Source organism: Manduca sexta, chromosome 28 (assembly GCF_014839805.1).
Source record: "Manduca sexta isolate Smith_Timp_Sample1 chromosome 28, JHU_Msex_v1.0, whole genome shotgun sequence".
NCBI classification, from domain to species: domain Eukaryota; kingdom Metazoa; phylum Arthropoda; class Insecta; order Lepidoptera; family Sphingidae; genus Manduca; species Manduca sexta.
In genome coordinates this window covers 582,246-603,354 of record NC_051142.1, presented here as the reverse complement: position 1 = coordinate 603,354, position 21,109 = coordinate 582,246, and the positions used below count along the sequence as shown (strand labels likewise).

The 21,109-nt window shown below is 32.6% G+C and overlaps 4 protein-coding genes across 4 annotated transcripts; 2 read left to right on the top strand and 2 right to left on the bottom strand.

Moving 5' to 3' along the window:
• Positions 1-160: 160 nt before the first annotated feature.
• Positions 161-2,206, top strand: LOC115453559. The gene is made up of 4 exons (XM_030182262.2): positions 161-381; positions 545-626; positions 701-784; positions 1,081-2,206. The coding sequence occupies exons 1-4, from the start codon at positions 285-287 to the stop codon at positions 1,352-1,354; spliced, it is 537 nt and encodes a 178-aa protein (XP_030038122.1). The 5' UTR covers positions 161-284; the 3' UTR covers positions 1,355-2,206.
• Positions 2,207-2,411: 205 nt separating this feature from the next.
• Positions 2,412-7,957, bottom strand: LOC115453558 (stress-activated map kinase-interacting protein 1). The gene is made up of 6 exons (XM_037444536.1): positions 7,519-7,957; positions 6,721-7,110; positions 5,821-6,149; positions 5,395-5,585; positions 5,016-5,157; positions 2,412-4,631 (listed from the first exon to the last, which is right to left on the bottom strand). The coding sequence occupies exons 1-6, from the start codon at positions 7,854-7,856 to the stop codon at positions 4,432-4,434; spliced, it is 1,590 nt and encodes a 529-aa protein (XP_037300433.1). The 5' UTR covers positions 7,857-7,957; the 3' UTR covers positions 2,412-4,431.
• A 231-nt stretch (positions 7,958-8,188) lies between these two features.
• Positions 8,189-12,805, top strand: LOC119190953 (tctex1 domain-containing protein 2-like). Its single transcript, XM_037444537.1, has 5 exons — positions 8,189-8,297; positions 10,033-10,082; positions 10,483-10,600; positions 11,276-11,425; positions 12,589-12,805. The coding sequence occupies exons 2-5, from the start codon at positions 10,064-10,066 to the stop codon at positions 12,752-12,754; spliced, it is 453 nt and encodes a 150-aa protein (XP_037300434.1). The 5' UTR covers positions 8,189-8,297; positions 10,033-10,063; the 3' UTR covers positions 12,755-12,805.
• Positions 9,404-20,659, bottom strand: LOC115454397 (SET and MYND domain-containing protein 4-like). The gene is made up of 7 exons (XM_037444535.1): positions 20,234-20,659; positions 18,454-18,649; positions 18,011-18,370; positions 17,299-17,940; positions 16,513-16,728; positions 15,606-15,729; positions 9,404-9,947 (listed from the first exon to the last, which is right to left on the bottom strand). Exons 1-7 carry the CDS (start codon positions 20,556-20,558, stop codon positions 9,756-9,758), a joined length of 2,055 nt encoding a protein of 684 aa, XP_037300432.1. The 5' UTR covers positions 20,559-20,659; the 3' UTR covers positions 9,404-9,755.
• Positions 20,660-21,109: the final 450 nt, after the last annotated feature.

The following is a 21,109-nucleotide window of genomic DNA, read 5'->3' as shown; positions in this document are numbered from 1 at the left end:
CCATATTATATTTTATTTATGAGACAATTATATTTTAATATGATCGGTAAATAAAAGCACGACCTAAAAGTATATAACTGTTTTTCTTCTGGAGTAAAATTAAATATAAAATGGACTCTGAATAATGGACCGATAAATAATCTTTTTACTACCATCAACAATAATCCATAGAGAATACATTGACATAAATGTCATGACGCCATCGACGGCGTCCGTTTACAAATTTTTGAATTCATAGAAGTTATATTTATATTGGTGATAAAAGCAGAATAAATAAAATCATAATGGATAATATCATGAATGAAACTGAGGTTAACCAATCTTTCAGATCACCTCCACGACGGAGACGATCAACGTTTTTTGAAAGAAGAGATTCTATAGGTGTGTGTTCAAACATTGTGATGTCTATTTGAAAATATTTACATACGGTTTTACTTTGTACGTTAACACAGTATACACCGCCTTTAACATAGTGGTTATATTCTCTTTGCACTGCCGCAAATCTAACGTTCAATTAGTTGTCATGGAAATATTTAATTTTCAGTGCCTACTATTACGGACAATGTGGAACAACAATCGTGCAAAACAGATACAAATGATACGAAACGATCACAGGACTTAATGAAGTGAGAATAAATTTTATTCTATACTTAAGTTTAGATATAGTAATGGGTACTTATAAAAAATATTTATTTTCAAGGTATTATGAAAAGTTATTGGTTGAGAAAGAACAATGGAAGAAGGAGGTAAACGACAGAAGGAATAAATATCACGATCTAAGACAGTAAGCACAAGCCTTCAATGTAATTTTATTTATCTGAGGAAACAAACACAATATCTGAACATACCTTACCAGAATGTGAATAGCTGTTGATAACTTGTGAAATAGTTAACTGACTATAATTAAATCTATATTTAATGATTTCTTCTGTATATGCGAATGTTAGATATTTAAATAAAACTATTTCATGGACATGTAGCTAATTATACCTAAATGACATTTAAACCAATTATTATTGAAAGTAGCTTTTGATAGTGCTGAATATTTAAATGTAAAATTTTTGATATATCTATTTTCAGGCAATACCAAATATCTGTAAAGGCTTCAAGCAGATCACGGATGTCATATGCAGCACTAACAAATGAAGATATAGAGTTTCTAAAAGCAAAACCGAACATATCAAAACTTGCAGATGCTCAGCAAAAGTTACACAAATCAGTAAAAGAGACTGTTGCCTTGGTGAAAAGGATGAATGAACTTGATGATGTTGTGTTAAAACATAGTGAAAATATTGTCAACACTATAACAGAGTACATACTGGAGAATAGTACAGTAGAGCCTATGGCTGAGTAACATAAAAATATAGTCAATATATTGGGATATATAAGGCTGTAGGAGCATACCTATATTTATTAGCATATTTATGTACATATATTATGGAATACTGACATACCTTCAAAAGGCAGGTGCCTTTTTCTAGATTTGTACATAACATCCTTTTTCCGCATCTGTTCCGTACTCTCCTACAGTCATATGATAACCATTAAAATTTGAGTAATAAAAACATATAAAGTTTAAGGTAGTAAGATTAAGATCTATGACAGAAACATGTAAAAAGAGGCATATGTGGTGTGTAGTTATATGAGCATTATTTTGTTGGTCAAATAAGTTTCTTATAGGATAAAAGCATCTATTGATATAAACCCATAATATTTTTGCATCATTGTTATTCAGATACTTCGAGTCCACGGGCATAGCCATGCAGCATAGTGTTGCATGGCTATGCCCCTGAGTTCTCTCTTAGCCCACACCTACATTAAATTAGCAAGCACCCAAAAATATGCACTGTCTTAATGGGCCGTCAACAAATTTTGATATAGGGCTACACTTTGGCAAGCTATATTCGAAATCTAAATAATTAGTGAGCTTAACATTAATTATAATAAGTTATTTTTACGACTGTAAAAAATATTTAAAGTGCATATATATACCATAATAACAGGTTAATTCAATTAATAAATACTGTGCCATACAGAAAATTTCCATAACAAATATTTAAGTTTCCTTCATGTAATTTTTAATGATCTGCTGATATTTTAGGCAAGTGTATATTGTAAATAGTTTTGTAGTTCTTATATTTGATACTTGCTTTGTACATAAAGTAAATCATGCCTAATGTAAATAATTACCAATAAAATAACTAACACAAAATTTTGGTTTTTATTTAGACTCCGAAATATTTATTATTAAATATTATTTGAACATGATAACAATTAGGGGAAATTGTAAAATTAATATCAATTTACTTTTAAATAGTTGGGAATTTAGATTTCCAAATGATAATCATAGTGGATAATGAATAACAATTTATTTCAAATATTCATTTCATAATAACGCAATTCATTTAAATATAATACAATAATACATACAATACGCTCATTCATGAATTAAATCAACACAGAATCACAACATAATATTTCATTTAAAAAAATAATTATAATTTAAAACTGAACATAAATAATTGAATATCAATCTTAAATCAGGAATCCATTGCAATTGTAAAATAAATTGAATAAATAAATATTGTTGTATAAAATATAGCCTCTATTGCTTTTATAGTAGCTGTGCTATGTTTATAAATTGTGGGACTTTGCATTTGTAATTTTTTTATAGGATAGGTGACAATCTGTTGCACATTTATTAATTCAAGATATCCATGGCTTTCAGTAAGTATATATTTTTGAGGTAAATAGTATTTGTAATTTTGTTATATATCATTTTGTAATTGCAATGGAACCAAGCAAAATACAAAATAAATTATGTAACAACTATGTATACTTGAGCTTACTATGGCAGTGTCTGTTGGATGTAAGTAAATGAAATTCATATATGCAGACATACTTAAATGCATAGTTTACATAAGGAACTGTTGTTAGACTTTGTGTTTAAACCTGGGTTATATGTTACAAGCGTTGTACATCATATAATATGAATGCATGTAAGTATGGTGTGGATAAGTAAGTACACAGTTGATATCCTTGTGGATAGGATACATGGAATTTATTGTGTGAACAGCCTTTTGTAACATTTTATATCTTGAAATGTTTTCTAATAACAGGTTATATAAATAAATATTTCCTCAATTTGGATACATTATTTTATATAGGTAACCCAAGATTTTCATATTGGATGAAAGCAGTATGTTTATGTTTTTCTGATAAGGAAATATTAGGCTTATTATATTTTGTTTTTAAAACTTCTTATACCGCATATAAACAATATTAAGCATTTGTTTTAGTAAATAGGATAACATATAACCTGTAGTATCAGTTTTCATTTTTCAAACCATTCATCATAGTTTCTTCAATACCTTACTATAACATTTGATTCAGTTTTGTTTAGGAATATATTTGTCGGTGGGTATGTTTGAAGCACTTATATGTTTGTTTTTGATCTGTAATTATTTAAATTTACAGTGGCCGTTAGAAAAGGCAACAGAGGTGGCTGAGATCAAGAGCATGCAACACAGTTAACAAAATCTTGGAAGAAAATAAGTGTTCCCTTGCTTTTTAAATTACAAACCCAAACTCTATTTTATATTGGGTCGGCATCCAAGAAATAAATAAGTAAGGCTAAATAACTTGTAATTCTTGGATATTTGGGATGAGTTAGAGACCAGAGTACAGCAATTGTTAGGCATAACTGTGGTAAAAAGAAATGAGATTAAACATCCATCCTTTTCTTGGACTTATGTTGCTTTCTGGGGAACTCCCAAAGATGACAAGAACAATTGTTGAAAAACGAGTTATAGGTTGTCCACCTCCATTGCCGCTCTTCCTAACTCCACTGCTTTCCCGTATTACGTAAGAAAGTAATAGCACATTTGTTAGTAGATACATGTTGCTATACGCACCAGTAGCGTAAGTATCGCATTTTTAAAGTAAATATAAATACAGATTACAACAAATAAATGTCGAAAATAAGTTAATTCAACTTAAGGAACACTTAAAAATAATACACATTTACACATAGTATAAAATATACTACATTAAATTTTCGTATCATACAAAATTATTAAAAAGTTTCATGTTTAATTTTGGACAATATCAATTTTATTTATCGAATCATTATTGGCCTCCATCCGCTGTCCTCTTCAACAATAATAGGTCTAACGAGGCCCATTTCATTTCCGCAGTCACAAATAGAATACACAATAGCATTTCTCACATATTATCTCTTCATGAAGACTAGATCAAAAACCCAAAGGAACATTGATATTTAAAGACATCCGGATTCATTTTCCGTGAGCGAGGGCGTTGTTTCGTCCCCCCTGCGATAGCTCGGTAAGCCACAACGTGTGCATGTTCGACATGCGCCTTACATCTGAGGTATTGAAGTTTTAATGTCCACTACCTGTTAGTGTGCGGAACTCAACTCAAGTGTTTCGTGTGAAAACTTCTTCTGGTTTGCGATTTTTTCTCCTTTGTAGTCTTGTACTCGCGCCGGCACGGGCTGTTCCTTAAATCTAATATTGTGTTTACCTTCTCGACTATTTCCTTCGCCATGTCGTGTTCACATTCGAAATCGTGCACTTTGTATGTCGGGTTTGGATGGAAGAAGCTTGTGTTACCTGAAAAACATAAATAAAAAATTATATATGTTATAAAGATTTTACTCACCATATGTGTGTATTTTCATAATTAAATTTAAATTTAATACATTCTTCAATATGCAGAAATAAACAATTTCAAACAGAAACTGTCCTATGGCAATAAGTTTAAAATCTAATCCAAAAGCAAGGCAGAAAAGTTCAGTAAGTTTGAGTAGTGGCAACGTAATGTTATCTCTCTTGCACACGCGCACCAAAATGAAGGTGACGTCATAACATGATTTGTGCGTTGTCTGTTACATTTTGACATATACTCCACCAAACTTTTCACATGTATAATATTTATTTATGAGTAGTTTATGTTACATTGTATTTCGTAAATTATAAATGAAGATATTCAATTACCTGATATATTTTTATCACTATAAGCAGCATTATGACTAGGTGAGTAGATTATTCTAAATGTGGTTCTGTTTCCTCTGGTCTCTAACACTTGACACCACGCCACTGAGTCTATATTGTGCAGAAAATATTTTGATCTTGATTGCTACAAAAAGAAAGTATTTTATTATTAATATATTTTTTTATTGAAAATGGCACAAATTTAAATTCATAGGCAATGTGGGCTTGAATAACAATAATTAATAATTCTTTGCATTCTGCAAAAAAATAAATATTGTTATGTTACTTTATCCAAGAAAAATCACTTTCATTCCAGGAGCCTCATATGGAAAAAATTACAGGAAAACGATAGTAATACATGGGAACAAAGAGTGCAACTTACCCAAAATGCATGTTTATGTGTGACTAGAGGTTCCACTTCTATTCTATCCAATGATACACCGAGTTGCACTGGTGTGTTTGTTCTCACTTTTCGCAAGAGATAAACTTTGTACACTTTGTATTGAGGAGCTTCAGTAGCCATTATATGAGATTGGATCTTTTCAAGATTTACGTCGCCACTTTTCTTTTTATCTGTAAATTCAGCATTCAAATTAGCAAAATTCAAGCTATTTAATTTTGAAAATGTTATCTTATTGGTGTAAAGAGTTTAATTGATTTCAGACCCAAGCCAATGACATAACAGATAATTAATTTAATTTTTAATCTATTATGGTATTGCAAGGTGAGCTTTAGACAAACTCACAAAGTTATTCCAGTTAAAGGAAGGAGATCTTATTAAATCACAAATTTAATGTCTACATTTTACCTTCATTGACAGCTCTAATAGCACTTATAACAGCTTCTGAAGTCTGACTACCGCCTGTATTATGCCTGGACGTATTCTGATGACTTTGTCCAGAATCAGCAGCTTTTGGAAACATATGAAACGCTATACCATCCTCAGGCATTGGTATAGGCGCTGCACACACCGTTTTGTACTTCAATTCAATCAGACCGAGGCATGTGAAACCAAATTTGGAACATGGTTCATTTGAGTCGAGACATGGAAATGCCCAGTCTACCTCTCCATCGTCTTCTGCTATACAAAGTCCATAGTCATGCACAGAGCCAAGACTTATTTCTGGATGTTCAATGCTGTAAAATAATAGAAATTTATTGATGAATTTACTCTATAAAACTCTTAACACTTATTAATAATGAATAGTATATGATTTAAACCAGTGGTTGTTGAACCTGGCAATATTATGCAAAAGTTCTTTATTTATCCTAGGCAAGATTTTAAATAAACCTTCATTGTATTATAGATGTTTATGTATTTCTCTCTTCTGAATGTACTACTAAAGGCCCGGACTATACTACAGCAATATTGGGTCATTATACATTGGAGGCGCATTAGGGCACGTAGCAGCATTGTATCAACTGATATATGGGGAATGTTACTAAATTCCATACAATGATTATATTAGTTTTGGATCCAAAATCCTCTTATACAGACTGCATCGCTATGCATAACATCACCACAAAAATATGCCTAGGTAGATTCCACCAGTATATTAGGATGTGACTCAGTGTGGCCTGACCTAATGTGCACTAGCTTTGACAATGCATTAAAATCTTTGGCTATACAATATTTAATTTATTGTATAAGTAATAATTTCAAATATGATACCATATTTGATTAGATTGAACATTCCACTTAGTTTACCTGTATTTATAGCATGTAAAACCAATTAAATCCTTTATCTTGGCATTTGCGATTACACACACAACTAAAGGATAATTCTGATGCTTCTCCGGAAGCATTGTCATGAAGATCTTGAACGACTTAGTTGGTAATCCCATTTGTGCAGTGCCATCAAACTTTGCATACTCCAGATACTGACGATGTGGTAAATTGGGACAATTTTCTAGTTGTTCTGCAAGCAAAGACTTTTGTTTCTCGGGTGGTCTGACTTCCATTTTTGAAAACAGTTCTGCAGCTTGTTCTGTTGTGAGTGGTGTTGATGGATTCTCCCATTTTATAACCTTTATTTTTGCAGCCTTTTTAAGGGCTTGCTCTTTTTTATCAAGCCATTGTGCTGTGTTTGACCTTTGTCTGAAAGTAACAATATGTGTGTTAAAAAATGGAGAATAAAATTAATTATGTAATGTTTACATGAGTAGGAAGAATGGTTTATGTCCCCTTTGACATTTAATTTACTAAATTTGAGTTAAAAAAACCTAGCCATTGAAACCAAGATGTTTATTATCAGCATGAACAGTGATAAAAGATAACATAGTATATAAATAAACAAAATATAATGAAATATAATTACCAATTTATAATTATAAGAAAACATGCAATGTAACATTCGTTATTTAAGACTAAAAATTCAAGAGATACAACTGGTATAAGTAAATTGCATTTGACACCAATAAACAAAACTTTCTTAACATACATTGTAACAAGTGCGATTAATGCGTCGTTCACTTATACTATGAAGATGTATCGTAGAATACATACCTGTGGGCTCCAAATTCTTCGTATCGAACGTAACTGCCGCACAACGGATCATCGTCTTCGCTGTCGTTCAAATCTGGGTAAGGATCGTACTGTGACACGATTTCCCGCTCACACTCATCTTCTGAAGCATCACTGACTACATCCCTGCCTTTACTAGGCCCAGGCTGTGAGAACCGAGATTCCTTTATTCTTTTCTTTTCTTCTAGACCTTTATTTTGAAAGATTTTTGAGAAATCTTCTCCAGCCATCACAATTTCACACAGGCCTGTGTCGTCCGTTGCGATAAACGCATCTCTTATGTTCTTCAGAAGCCATATTTTATTATCATATGTAGCCATACTTTGTTAAATAAAACAATTTACTCAAAATTTCTAATTTTCCTTACCCAAATTCGGAACACATGTCATGTCAAAATTCAGTTTCCAAACAAAATGCAAATGACAATGTGTTGTAATTACAAAGTGTAAAAATACGCGATGTATAGCATGAAAGTGAGAAAGAATGTAAAAACATTTTTTAATTCTAATAAAATTGTATTAATCAGAATCTAAATGATAATAATAGAAATTGTAATTTAAAAGTATTGTTCGCTTGAGCCACAATAATATTTTGGGACAATACAACATATATTATTTTTTATATTCTGTGGTCAATTTTGTCATTTGTCAATGTCATTATTATTATTGCGGTTGTCATAGAAACGCAAAATGCAACATCAACGTTGTTGTGATCGGTTAATAAATTAAATTAATGAATTGCAAACAGCTGCATATCATATAGTAAGTAATAATAAATTTAGATAATGTTTAATTAAGTAAAAATACTCCACTTTGCACTTTAAATGGTTACCTTCAATAATTTAGAAGGAAAATACAAGACGATACACTTTGGAGTTCATTGCATAAGTTTTATATTATTATATTTTATGTTATCTATTGTCAACCTCCTAGTGTTAACCTCTATTAATTCTGCCTCTCGATGTATCTATATGATACAAGTAAATAAAACTATTATTTTTGTTAAAGGTTATATTTACTTTCGTTTGGTCGTAGTGTGTAAAGATCAAGATAATAAAACTTAGTAATTTTCTTGAGCCATCCCAAGTTAGTGATAAAATTTGAAAAAAAAAACCTCTCTTATTTCGTATTTAAATCCATTAGCAGATAAATTGCCGCAAATTGGGTTCTCTGATGACTAATAATACCCATGGATGTATATTATTTACTGCCTGCAATCTTATTTTAATTTTTTTTATTACACTTTATATACAAAGAGTGTAAAGTGGACTTAATGCTGAAGGCAAGTTCTACCAGTGAACCTTTAGGTGGGTAATGTACAGAGTGGCATAATCGCAAGGTAGACCAAGCTCTTTAAATAAAGATAAAGAAAAACCTATAGGTGGTGCAGAGACTAAAGAGAGTAGGTATCATATCTAATGTTCTAAATTATTGAATATTCTATAGATTCAAAAATATGGTCATTTTAAGAATTAATATTTGTAATAAATAACTCATCATGTTTATAAACAAATATATTAATATATGAATACATTACACAATAAAAAATATTCTTATAAAACTGTATTTCACCCAAAACACATTTGTTTACTAAATAAAAAAAAACAAAACTTTACAACTATTATTAAGACATCACAATAGATATTTGTAGCACTATTCCAGTGTGTTTTATTTATTTGTCAAAAATATATAGTTATAAACTAAAAACTGGAACATATAATAAATAAACATATTAGTATAACAAAACACACTTATCTAAATTAAAGAATAAATATATCCACAATATTTGGTAACATAATATTTTTTCTCTTGATTATTTGGATGTGAAAATAATATAACGACACTGAGACCTAATTGATTCTTAGTATATGCACATGTACAAATGCATATGTTGCATTAAAATATATCCTGCCCCCAGGGCAGGATATATTTTATATCAGCTTGCATAGCAATCATACACAAGGTGTTAATATCCACCATAGTGGCCCACATAAGTGTGTCACATTTTGTGATCAGTCTGTGTACATCTGGTTCCAACAGGCCGGCATAATTGTGTCGATTGCAGAGGGGTAATAGTCTCTTGTTAGTCAAGATTCTATTGGACCCCACTCCATTTACCATCAGGTGTAGTAGAGACACTTTGCTGTGTAAATATATAAAAAAAAACTTCAAACTCAATAGTAGTTCATGCTACAGTCAACAAATTGTGGACTAAAGTAGCTAAGCAATACTGTAGTTCCCCATAGCCAACATGCACTGCCTTAAGTCTTGAACACAGTCATAGTAAGAGCGGTATGGTGGCTTCAAGGTATCATCATACAGCTTCAGGACTTCCAAAAATTTCTTCATTGCTTCTCCGTATTTGCCATCATCCATTGCTGCGCGGCCAAGACGGTATAACATTTCTGTGTCCTAGAATATAATTATAGTTTTTATGACAAGAATTTGTAGTACATAAAACTTTGCATAATAATAATCAATGTCATTTTTTTTGCAGTTGAATCAAGCTGGATGCTAGATAATAAAATATGGCTGATGATGAGGAAGGTAAATTAACTACAATTTATGCATAAGTAGTTATAATAGAATATTGGAAAATTAATTTAATATTAGTTATATGTCATGTAAAATAGCTAAACAAAATAATAAATAAACTTCTTTATTTATCAAGAAGACAAAGTCGCACTTGATACATCAAAACAAGTTATTATAGTTGTTATTATTACTAAACAACAGATTTCGATACAGATCTCACTTAAAATCCAGCAATAAATAGCATAAAATGAGTATAATATCCAAGAAATGCGATGATAAAGAAATTAATATTTAATATTATAAATAAGTCCCAAAACGAATTGTTGGCACATTTAGAACTTGATTAACAATATTGGGTTGTGTATTTTCCCTTAATTAAAATAGTAAGTATAACAAATAATGTTATTTTTAGTTGTAGATGAAGAAACCCCAGGAGCTGGTGGCGATGAGAGTGAGGGCGGGACTCCTGTCGAAGCTGAGAAACCTTTAGCCCCGCCGAAGTATGAAGTGCGACCTGGACTTGGTGAAAAGTACGTTTATATTATTTGAAAAAACAGCTTAAGGCATTATGGCGTGTCAAATCTAAGACGAGTCTACTGTAAACATACCATAAAAAAAACTTCAGGAAATATGATACAACGCTAGAAATTTTTACATAATATGTTGTATTATTCGACACGGCGCGGCGCGTATGTGCACAAGTAACAATCCTGAATTTGTTAAAATTATATTTTATAACAGATCCGTTGCCGAAGATATAGTTACAAATATCACCTACTGACTACATATTTCATGCAACTTTTATCAATAACAAAATCTATGTGGTTTCCAGCAACTCTGGCTCGCAGCCAACTTCATCGCCATGAACTCAAATATACGTGCATGATACAATGCGCTCATATTGGCAACGTATCAATATCCGTCTATTGGAAAGGTCACAACATAATGAATAAGTACAACACGTAAATGGAAAATGCTTCGTAAATTATTAGTTACATTTTTTTATAAACAAACATTGATTAAAAATACTTTTGTGATTTTTCTAAGCTAAATAAAGGCCCTACTTCTTAGCTTACTTGCTATGTCTACAGAAATCTAATTTATATTTCGCCGCAAATAATTTTCCAAGTTTTATAAAATATTACAAATTTTCTTAACAAACCGTGGTTGCTCTAGAATTTAACACATACATTTCAAATACGCAGATTCCAGTCACAGAACATTCGAGATATAATATTAACGACAATGCAGGAGCAGTTGACGGGCCGCCAGTACAGGTCTGATCAGGCTCAGAAATGGGTGAAAGTCATCGCAAACGCTGTGCGACAAAGGGTGCAAGAACTGGACATGAAAAGGTAACTGAATACCATATAATCTGTCCCAATGTCAGCAGTGGAAGAAGTCCGTGTCGCATTGACTTTGGGCACGGATTTAAGAGAGTTTCATGCTTAGGCCTTAGTGTATTATGTGGGGCTAATGCGGGTTGGTTCAAGTTGAAAAGGTAACAACAAAATGTTGTAAACAATGTAATCAAAATGAATGAAAATAAATCTGATCTATCGGCGTTTGTAACAATTAAATTAACTCGTAAGTTTTTGCATACAAATGAATTTAGGGATGATGAAAATTGAAAGATTTTTTTTATGTATTATCAATATTTTTTCAATAATTTGAAAAATTGTCTAGTAATATAAATATTTTAAAAGGTTCTGGTTAAAATATTATAAATTCATAAGTAAATTATTATTTGAATCCTAGTTTAAACGTCTCAACATTTTATTACCTAGAAAAAGCCACAAACATTTTCAAATTCCACATAAGAGTACAATTATTTAGTAAACATAGAACATGAACATCAAGACGTGACATTTGGATACCTGCTGGCTAGGAAGCGATATATTCATATCAAATGTCCCACATTTTAAACATTTTAAGGGACTTTTATTGCGCGTTAGTTTTGCGACACCACGGCCGTGCAGAGATTATATAATCATGCCAACGAACTGTCACTTTGCAATAAATCAAGTTGGGATGGCAGGCCTTACTGTGGATACTCTGAATTAAAATATGGAACTAAATAACGATAAAAGCATGTCGCGTTTGAACTACAATAAAATAGTGATGGCATACTGCAAATTAGCGACGCGAAATGACAAAACAATAGCCAAAATAGACAAAATTGACGAATCACACCAACAAACCAATCAAAGTAAGCAATGTGTGAGTGTTGGGATTCCACTTTATTCAGGTTAATCCATTTCCGCGATCAAACCGGAGGTATCGATTTACGGCAGATTCCAATAAGCTACCCCAACCAGTAACTACGCGTTAATGGTAAAAATTAACCAATCAAAGTAACTCATCAGCTATGTCAAATATACTTTACTCTGCAATCAGAGTAGACCAATGTCTATTTTTGTTTTTGGATCCAAGGGTAACGGTCAAGATTGTTTATAGGAATCTACCACAATATATATTAATTATGGCCCATAGATATCTTATTATTTTTATTTTGCAGGTACAAAATCCTGGTGCAATGCACAATACTAGAGATGAAAGGTGCGGGAGTGAAGTGCGGCCAGCGGTGTATATGGGACCCAGAGACTGACGACTACGTGGGAGATCTGTTTAGAAACGACAGCCTGTACTGCTACACTATTGTCTATGGCGTTTATATGTACTAATATATAGATGTAATGGAGTTGTTTTGTAATAAATGTATTATAAGAAATTGATTTTGTATATTTTTCATTTATGCTCGTGGCTCCGTCCGAGTCCGTTTACGGGATCTATTCAATTATAATACTTGAGAATGTTATTACCTACTAGAGAAAGAATTATTATAATAGGATTAGTAGTCCAAAGGATAGTGCGTCCAACACACTAAATTTTACTTGTAATATTGAAATATATGAAGCATCAGTGAAGATGCAGAGGAATTTTGACCCAATTTAGGTAAATACACTAATTTATTCAGACCAGCCTGTTTCGGGAATTCAAAATAAAGCCCCTGAATATGTATTTATAGCAATATTATAGTACCACCAAACATATTACATGAAGCATTGCTCTGCTCTACATTTAAAATGTCTTAGTACAAAATATGCACAAAATTGTACAATGTACAAGTCATTGGTGTTATTATCAATTCAATTTCGATTGCATTATCACAAGATACTGGAATATCATATTGTACTTTAACACTTAATCCATTGCAATTTTAATGAAATGGAAAGGATATTTACTCTTAGTAACAAGATAGTATTTATATTATGAAACGTATTTCGGAATCTAATCCAATTGTATTATGTAATTACAACGTGGATAAACATTCTATAACATATAAATATATAAAATAAAGCGGTAATGTGAAAACTGTAAGATTAACTAATATTAGACTAATATTAATTCACGCATTCCCAAAACGAGTACGCAATCTGGAGAGGCGTGTCTATTACGCTTAATAGTAGTAATTTTTTATGGTATACAGTTAGCGGGTGCGGGGGGGGGTCAGATATCGCCTTATTGTGAAAAAACAGCCACTACAATTTTTTACAAAATCAATAGTAAGTTTAAGTAAATTTCTTTATAATAAGATCTTTTAAATCGTGATAAATCTATCGCTTCAGAACGATGGATTAGCAAGCGTTGGTTGCTTGACTTAAGAATTAAATCAAAAACTTCCCGGATGAAATTCCGCTTGGACTGTACCAGATGAATTTCTTTTAGACATGGTATACGTTTGTTAGCGTGACAAGGGTCAGCTTATGAAAACCGCACTTTTAGAGGAGCGCTTTAGGCGCTGGCGACCCTTGAAGTTAAGAGACCATGAGGGACTATATGAATGACGTTATCTGTTCTTTTTATAAATATGGTTATTCCAAATCATATACGCCATATTACATCATCGTAAGTCATGACTAGCAAAATTACCAGTCATGAGGATACGGTGCAGTGAATGTCCCCTAAAACAAAGGATGTGATCTCACCGGGACCAATCAATTCACTTCGCTACGCGCGCCACGTGAATTGTTACTTTCCGAGTCAAGATCCTCCTAGTAGAATAAGATGCAGTGTCATGTCCTGAGAATTTCTATAGTTTGTGATCAATAGAGTATGTTATGTTTACGCGAATGTTAGACATTGAAATAAAATTATTTTTACGGATTTTATCGCGGTTTTTTATAATATAAGTTGCTCCCGATGTTTCGAGGACTGCAGCTTTCATTGTCACGGGGAGGACTGAGGTGGTGGTCGTATGAAAATTCAAAGTTACAATATCTACCTACAATTTACAATTATTTATAAAACGGTATGTAGGTAGGTTAATAATGCAAGACATTATTGTCGTCTGATATAAGCAAAAACTAATTTTCGCGATGCTATATCTAAGTTTTGTTTAATTTGTTTTTTAACCACTTCAGTTAATAATGACTGAAGGTACACAATTGGCACCTGAGTTTAATAGAGACTGCATTGTAGATTTCTTCTAATAAATATACCTTGAAGAATTACTTAATCCAATTTAAATCAAAGATGTAGAGCCGGTTAAAAATATTTTAAAAATGGATAAGTCCTTTATTCAAGTAATATTAATATTTTTTTTTATGTTTATATCATAACTCTTTATGTCGATTAAGGAATCGAGAAGATTAAATATTGTTTATATTCATATTTATTTAATTTCCTATGTGTCTTTAAAACAATTTTTAACACTAATTTAGTTTAAATCTTAAGAAATGCTAATCCAAATATCAAAATTCGTAGTTTCGTACTTTAAATATTATGTTTATAATTTGTAAATAGTCGCGTCACGGAAATTTCATAATACTTTCAGTGCTGTTTGCACAGCCATTTAAACCGTATGCCATAAATTTTGATATCCAATTTAATGGCATGCCATATTGAGCTAGACGTGTTTGCAGTACAATTTTCATACTCATAGTAATTCCATTTTCATACACGGACATCAATACATTCGACGCTAATGTAAACTAAATATTTTTGGGTGTTAATGAGGTATATGTTAATGCTTTTGCAAATTATGACAAAAATTGCGTGTAATTTTGTATTGAAATATGTAATTACGTTTGTTCGAAATACAGTCGCATTTTTTAAATATCGACTATAATATTACGGATTTAAATATAGGGTGGGGTTATAGAATATATTCGCTCATAAAAGACAAAATGTCCGTTTATAATGAGTGTTCGGAAATTGAAAACTAAGGTTAGCTCAATATATCTTAAGAAAAAGAAAATAGAATAATACTAAGTTAAAATATTTCTTCACTCACAAATTTTCTTCGTCTCGCTTTCAATATCCATTAAATAAAGTACTTAGCGATCGAAGATAGCTTTTAGATTTTATGCAAATGACTGGAACAGTAGTCGATCTCGCCCATTTCCAACCTTTTTAACCGACTTCAAAAAAAAGGAGGAGGTTATCAATTCGACGTGAATTTTTATTTTTTTAATACTGACTGTACGTGGCTTATGTACCTATAAGACGTAACAGCTTTACATCCCAACTTACTTGCAAAGATTTCAACCCCTTCAAAATGTTGGTGTATTGCTGGCAAAGGCCGCATTGTATCATGAAGTCCTGAGCATCGTACGGGACTGCCACCACGTTGGGGCAAGGATGATCTGAATCACACCTGTGAACAAAATTATGTTTGTATGTTAACATACTTGTTTTAGGAAGTGACAAACCCGAAAACTTATGTCGTACATCGATCTTCTTTCATAACAGGTATTTTTGTGAGGTATCATCGTTTTATCTTGCACCGGTGGGGTTGGTGCAACATTTTTAAAAAATGTTCAGATCTCAAAAAAAATTGGAATAGTTGTTACAACCGGCTCTATGTTTGAGGTCAGCTCCTGAGAAGATTAAATCCCGGCCAGTCATGCCAAATGTAATTGCTAAACCTGTCCGAGGACTGCGGATGCCGAGACTACCAGATATAAAAATATATTATAATGCATAAATTGGACAATTGAGAAAACCAATAAATGTGAGACATTATTTATAAGAAGCTTACGCGCGACTCCACCCTTGCAAAAAAGATTTTTCCGGGATAAAAGTTACGCTGTATATTTTCCCGTGATACAAAGTAGTCTATATTCTTCCCAGAGTCTCAAACTATCTCTATATCAAATTTTATCGAAATTTTATAGGTTTTTTAGCATGGAAAACGTGACGACAGACAAAGTCAGAGTTACTTTCGCATTTATAATATAAACATGTATGTACAATTAAATAGCGTAAGCATCATAGTTATACCTACTATGTTATAACACAACATGAGTAATTTTAAAAATAAACGTCGAAAATAAATTGTTTCCTGAAATAAAGCATGTTTCCTGTTAAACTAGTTAGATGCTAAATGCACGAGGAAGAATACAAAACATGAAATAATTGTTATAACTATTATCCTTACTTAAATCGCATGTAGTTTTCGGTCATCTCCTGGTATGTAGGCCAATTATCCTTGCATGGGATGCAATTGCAGTCGAACCAGTATTGCTCTTTGAGTTCCGCTCGCCTCTTTTCTTTAGGAACTGTTGTGAATATTGGCCCATAGTTCTCAGACACTTCTTCACCTTTATTTATGTTTTTGACCGCACGTATTATAATGTATGGTCCGCAGAAGTATCTAGAATGAGGTAATACAACGCGTTTATTAGTTTTATCAACGTAAGCGCATTGTGGTCTAGAAATGCAATTTATTATTTCCTATTTCCAAGACTAGACTGTTTAATAAATGTTCGAGACGTTTTTTATTTTAGTATGCAATTACTATTTCCTTTTTAATATAAATGCAAGCTATTTCAACATGATATATGTTTTTTTTTTAAATACAGACCCCGAAGTCAACATCGAGGGGAACCTGCGAACGGTATACTGGTTCCCCCCCAGCTTAATGACTGCGAGGCCCAGGAAAGTGGGGGGAAGAATGGGGAGAGGAGTGTGAGTGAAGGAAAAGGACCATACTGGGATGGGCGGAATGAAGAGGAGGGGAAATGTTCAACGAGTCCCTATCAGACCCCCCATGTGAACTTACAACCATGGGGGTATAGACACACTCTCTGTGTGTCTAGGTCCGTGACAAATGTCCGCCAGTGCATGGGCGTGCATTCGGTGTGGAGACCGAGCGCACAAAAATTGCCTCGGGGGGGACATGATATATGTTAGATCTACGTAATCTATTTCAAATAGTACTTACCTTACTACGCTTGGTTCACAGGAGTGGTTAAAAAGAGCTAGCGTTGGGAAAACAGCACCGGCCAAGAAAACGGATTTCCCAGTATGTTTAATGATATTTTTACCAGGTTTGGGTCTTGGGCACTGGAGCTCAAATACTTCGTGCGCATTAAACTGAAGGACTTGCAAATTCTTCAGTATAAGGCCACCAAATAATGCTAAATCATCTTTATGTTTATCATCCACTGCCATTGACTTAATTTCATCAAAATCCACTGGCTTACTCCTTGGTTTCCCTTCAAAGTATCCACTGACTTCTAATAGTTTTACTAAGAAAGCAGCCATCTGAGTCCTATGTAAGAAGTCTTGCTTCGTCCTCTTATCTTCATGTGAAACCAGATTATATATGTTCTTGTAATCATCTGTTTTATAAACCCCTGATGGTTTACTGTCTAACTCACTGACGATTTTTGTAAAATATTCCTTTTTGTTTTGCGTGATCATCCTCAATGCTATAAAACACGTAACAGAACATCCGGATTTCCACAACAAAGGGAGAATGTGACATTCGTAAGCGTGATAAGACTTTTGAGCCGCTTCGAGGCATTTTTCGCTGCAGAAGATTACGTTAGGGCACTTGGGACACGGCACCAGGATAGGACATCTGAAATCATAATTTTATAGTAATTTTCAGTTCAAAAGAACAGTGATAGTTTTTGTTTATTTTCTCTTACTTGACAAAACAATGTTGACAATGCGTCTTCGAGTATTCCGCTAGCAGGACTCCACTGTGTGGTTTTTCAACTAACAACATTTCTCCAACCTTAATATCTCTCGTAGCTGTTGCAAATCTGCCTCTTGATTCCTCGTGATCTATCTGTATAGCATCTGAAGCCGCAGGATATTCACGGTTGTTTTTTCCTGGTAATTTTGGCTTTGGGGGTTTCCTCTTTAATGGTTCGGGGTCTTTTGGATTACCTGCTAAAGTCAGACCCTTGTTTAATATTTCCAACATAAGTTTAGAGTCAGTTCGCATTTTTTGCCTTTTCTCTTTGTCGAATTTGTTTGCTTCGTCTAATGCAGTGATGGTATCTCTGAAATCAATAGAAATTTATGTTAAAACAATTATCTTTTTAAGTTAAACTATTAATGACAAAGAATACTGTTGAACACCTACTGAAAAGCACTTATTGCTTCTTGATTCCGTTTCAAGACTAGCAAAGTACGAGCTCTTCTTTCGAAAACTTTGTATCTCAAATGGCGTGGATAACCGAGAGATATACATTTTCTAATGTCTTCTAAAACGTCTTCGTATTGCTGGAGATGATTTAGGGCTGCTGATCGATTCGCGTATAATATGGATAATTCTTCGGCTGTTAAAAAACATTTTTTTTATTTATTTTGTATATAAAGTACAGGATACGGCCAAAATGATATATCAAACAAGTTCATTCAATAAGTGAATATTAGGAGTCTAGATTGTATCCCTAACTATGTACAGTACTATGAAAAAAAACAAAACATATTGTAAAATTCATTTTTATGACCATGTACAAAATGTTCAATAAAAAAAAATACGTTTTTCTTTTTTTTGTTCTTAAGGCGATACTTTGGAGTAAGTAGGTACAGCTAAGTGTATTAGGCAATTGAAGACATTAATAAATTGATTATAAGGTCAATATCAAATAAGATAACAATTGTTTTAGGACTTTTTTAATGTCTTCTAAATTAACTATAATTGGGATTAATCATATCGATATCTATATCATTGTACGAAGTATGGTTGTCGTAAAGCCTACAAATTCTTGTTGTAAAAAGACGTATTGTTTTTATAAACTTGTAATAAGAAGGTCTTCGGGTGGCGTTCAGTATTGTTGACATTAAAATATGACAGTAACGGCGGATAATCTATTTAGATTACATAGGAATGAAGTATTTTATGAAGGTCTTGTTGTTGACGCTTGATGAAAATAGAGACTATACTAAAAGTATTAAGTCTCTGTTCGTATGTGATTGCTTTACGACCTTTATGATATATTAAGGTAACAGTAGTAGTGATTTCTTTTGAAAGCTTTCTATATTATTGGAGTTAAATTTATAACAAGGGGATCAAACAATTACACCATATTCTAGTATATTTCTAATAAGACTGTTAGAAAAATATAAGAGAGATTGTGGATGTTTAAAATCTTTAGTAATTCTTGTGATAAAACCAAGCATTTGCAAGGATTTTGTTGTAATATGTTCATAATAATTCCTAATAATTAATTTCGAATCATTAATTACTTTGAGATCCTTTGAAAATGTTGGGCATTTCAGCAACTGGCTAGTTGTTCCTAATTAAATATATTTCTCTGGCGTTTTATATTATCATGAAATTCCTGTTTTCCAAGTATTGTTGTTACTTACAGCATAATTCCGATCATTTGTGGCAATGTTTATTTCAAATACGTAGAATTGCAATAAGGAAATAACTTTTCGCGGTAAAGATGACATTATTTGTGTTAAATAATTATTAGATTTTCGACTTTTAATAGGATATTGTGGACCTTTGCAGCTTTCTGTGGTTACATTGTTAAACGACATAAAACGCAACAGGAAAACCATGTTCTTCTAATGCTATATTGTCATAGTGGTCAGGTTTATTATTAACTAAGTGTTGTTCATGGTTTCGTTCGCGCGATAAGCCTTTCCCGCTACAAAATCCGTAAATCAATGTAGCGATCCAGATCGCGCTATCTGCACGTCATCAGCGCCATCTATTTGAAAATCCAGATAAAACATCCAAATATTTCCCAGGGAAGCAAATTATGGAGGTAAAACGTAGTCAATATGCTAATTAAGGACATGGTCTGTTCGTGTGTCAAATTCCATCAAAATTCGTTCAAACATTCGCACTTATAATATTAGTAAGAGTAAGAACTGCTTTTGCGTATTGAATTTCAAAATATACTTACTCTCTTTATCAGGCATGAATGTCATACTCTGACTATATAGTTGTAAAGCTTTACCCCATTCGCCTTTTTGAACGGCTTTGTTTCCTTCTTCCTTTATTTGTCTCGCTTTATCCAAATCTTTTTTCACAGGAAATTCGCCACCTGTTTGACATTTCTTTACATCTTCGATTATATTATAATTTTTAATCGCAGGAAGACTGCAGAAGTAAGATACACGTTTCGAATTCGATTCTAAATTGGCAAAGTTATTCCTTGTGACGTCATCTAATTCACTGTTCAGCGTCTCATGGAACTTCTTAAAGAATCCTTCGTTTTCTTGAGACATTTTACTATTTAGGTTAACACATGTGGGGAATCGTTAAACACTAAACGAGAAAGCCGGCACACGACTGCTGTTCCCTGTTTCTATTTTTACAATCGGGACGCTGAACTGTTGATCACTTCAGACCGAACAAAATATATTAATGGCGCCAAATTATTGATACTTATAATTCGAGATTATTCCAAGTATTATTATTTTTTTACTGATGTTACAGTAAACAAATGTGTATGAATGAGTCGTATATTATTTGTTATGATATCAGTTTAACGATCTCCAACTGGTAATCTCTAGAACGGTTCGAGATTGGATAAAAAAGGATGCAATTGAGTAGAACACGCAATGTTGGCGCATATTTTGTTTTTTGCTGACCGCCAAGTTTGATACGTTTTTATTTGTAACTATTTTTATTTATTTTTTACCGTACGAAGCCATGACGACGTACCTACCAGTTGCAGCATTAAATAATAATTGGCCATTCTTTTTTATTTTTTAGTCCAATGACGTGTTTGCGAATTGAATTAATTTTCCTTAAACGATAATACCTATTTTATTTG

What these genes read in the sequence shown, in the direction of transcription:
- LOC115453559 (XM_030182262.2), top strand. Translation starts at nt 285, where the DNA reads ATGGATAATATCATGAATGAAACTGAGGTTAACCAATCTTTCAGATCA. An exon ending in TGAAAGAAGAGATTCTATAG is followed by an intron (nt 382 to 544) that starts GTGTGTGTTCAA and finishes TTTAATTTTCAG; the next exon opens with TGCCTACTATTACGGACAAT. An exon ending in AAATATCACGATCTAAGACA is followed by an intron (nt 785 to 1,080) that starts GTAAGCACAAGC and finishes ATCTATTTTCAG; the next exon opens with GCAATACCAAATATCTGTAA.
- LOC115453558 (XM_037444536.1), bottom strand. Translation starts at nt 7,856, where the DNA reads ATGGCTACATATGATAATAAAATATGGCTTCTGAAGAACATAAGAGAT. An exon ending in GAAGAATTTGGAGCCCACAG is followed by an intron (nt 7,111 to 7,518) that starts GTATGTATTCTA and finishes TGTTACTTTCAG; the next exon opens with ACAAAGGTCAAACACAGCAC. An exon ending in TTTACATGCTATAAATACAG is followed by an intron (nt 6,150 to 6,720) that starts GTAAACTAAGTG and finishes ATTATTTTACAG; the next exon opens with CATTGAACATCCAGAAATAA.
- LOC119190953 (XM_037444537.1), top strand. An exon ending in CGACCTGGACTTGGTGAAAA is followed by an intron (nt 10,601 to 11,275) that starts GTACGTTTATAT and finishes TCAAATACGCAG; the next exon opens with ATTCCAGTCACAGAACATTC. An exon ending in CAAGAACTGGACATGAAAAG is followed by an intron (nt 11,426 to 12,588) that starts GTAACTGAATAC and finishes TTTATTTTGCAG; the next exon opens with GTACAAAATCCTGGTGCAAT.
- LOC115454397 (XM_037444535.1), bottom strand. Translation starts at nt 20,558, where the DNA reads ATGTCTCAAGAAAACGAAGGATTCTTTAAGAAGTTCCATGAGACGCTG. An exon ending in GAAAACTACATGCGATTTAA is followed by an intron (nt 15,730 to 16,512) that starts GTAAGGATAATA and finishes TTTTGTTCACAG; the next exon opens with GTGTGATTCAGATCATCCTT. An exon ending in AGGGGTTGAAATCTTTGCAA is followed by an intron (nt 9,948 to 15,605) that starts GTAAGTTGGGAT and finishes ATTATATTCTAG; the next exon opens with GACACAGAAATGTTATACCG.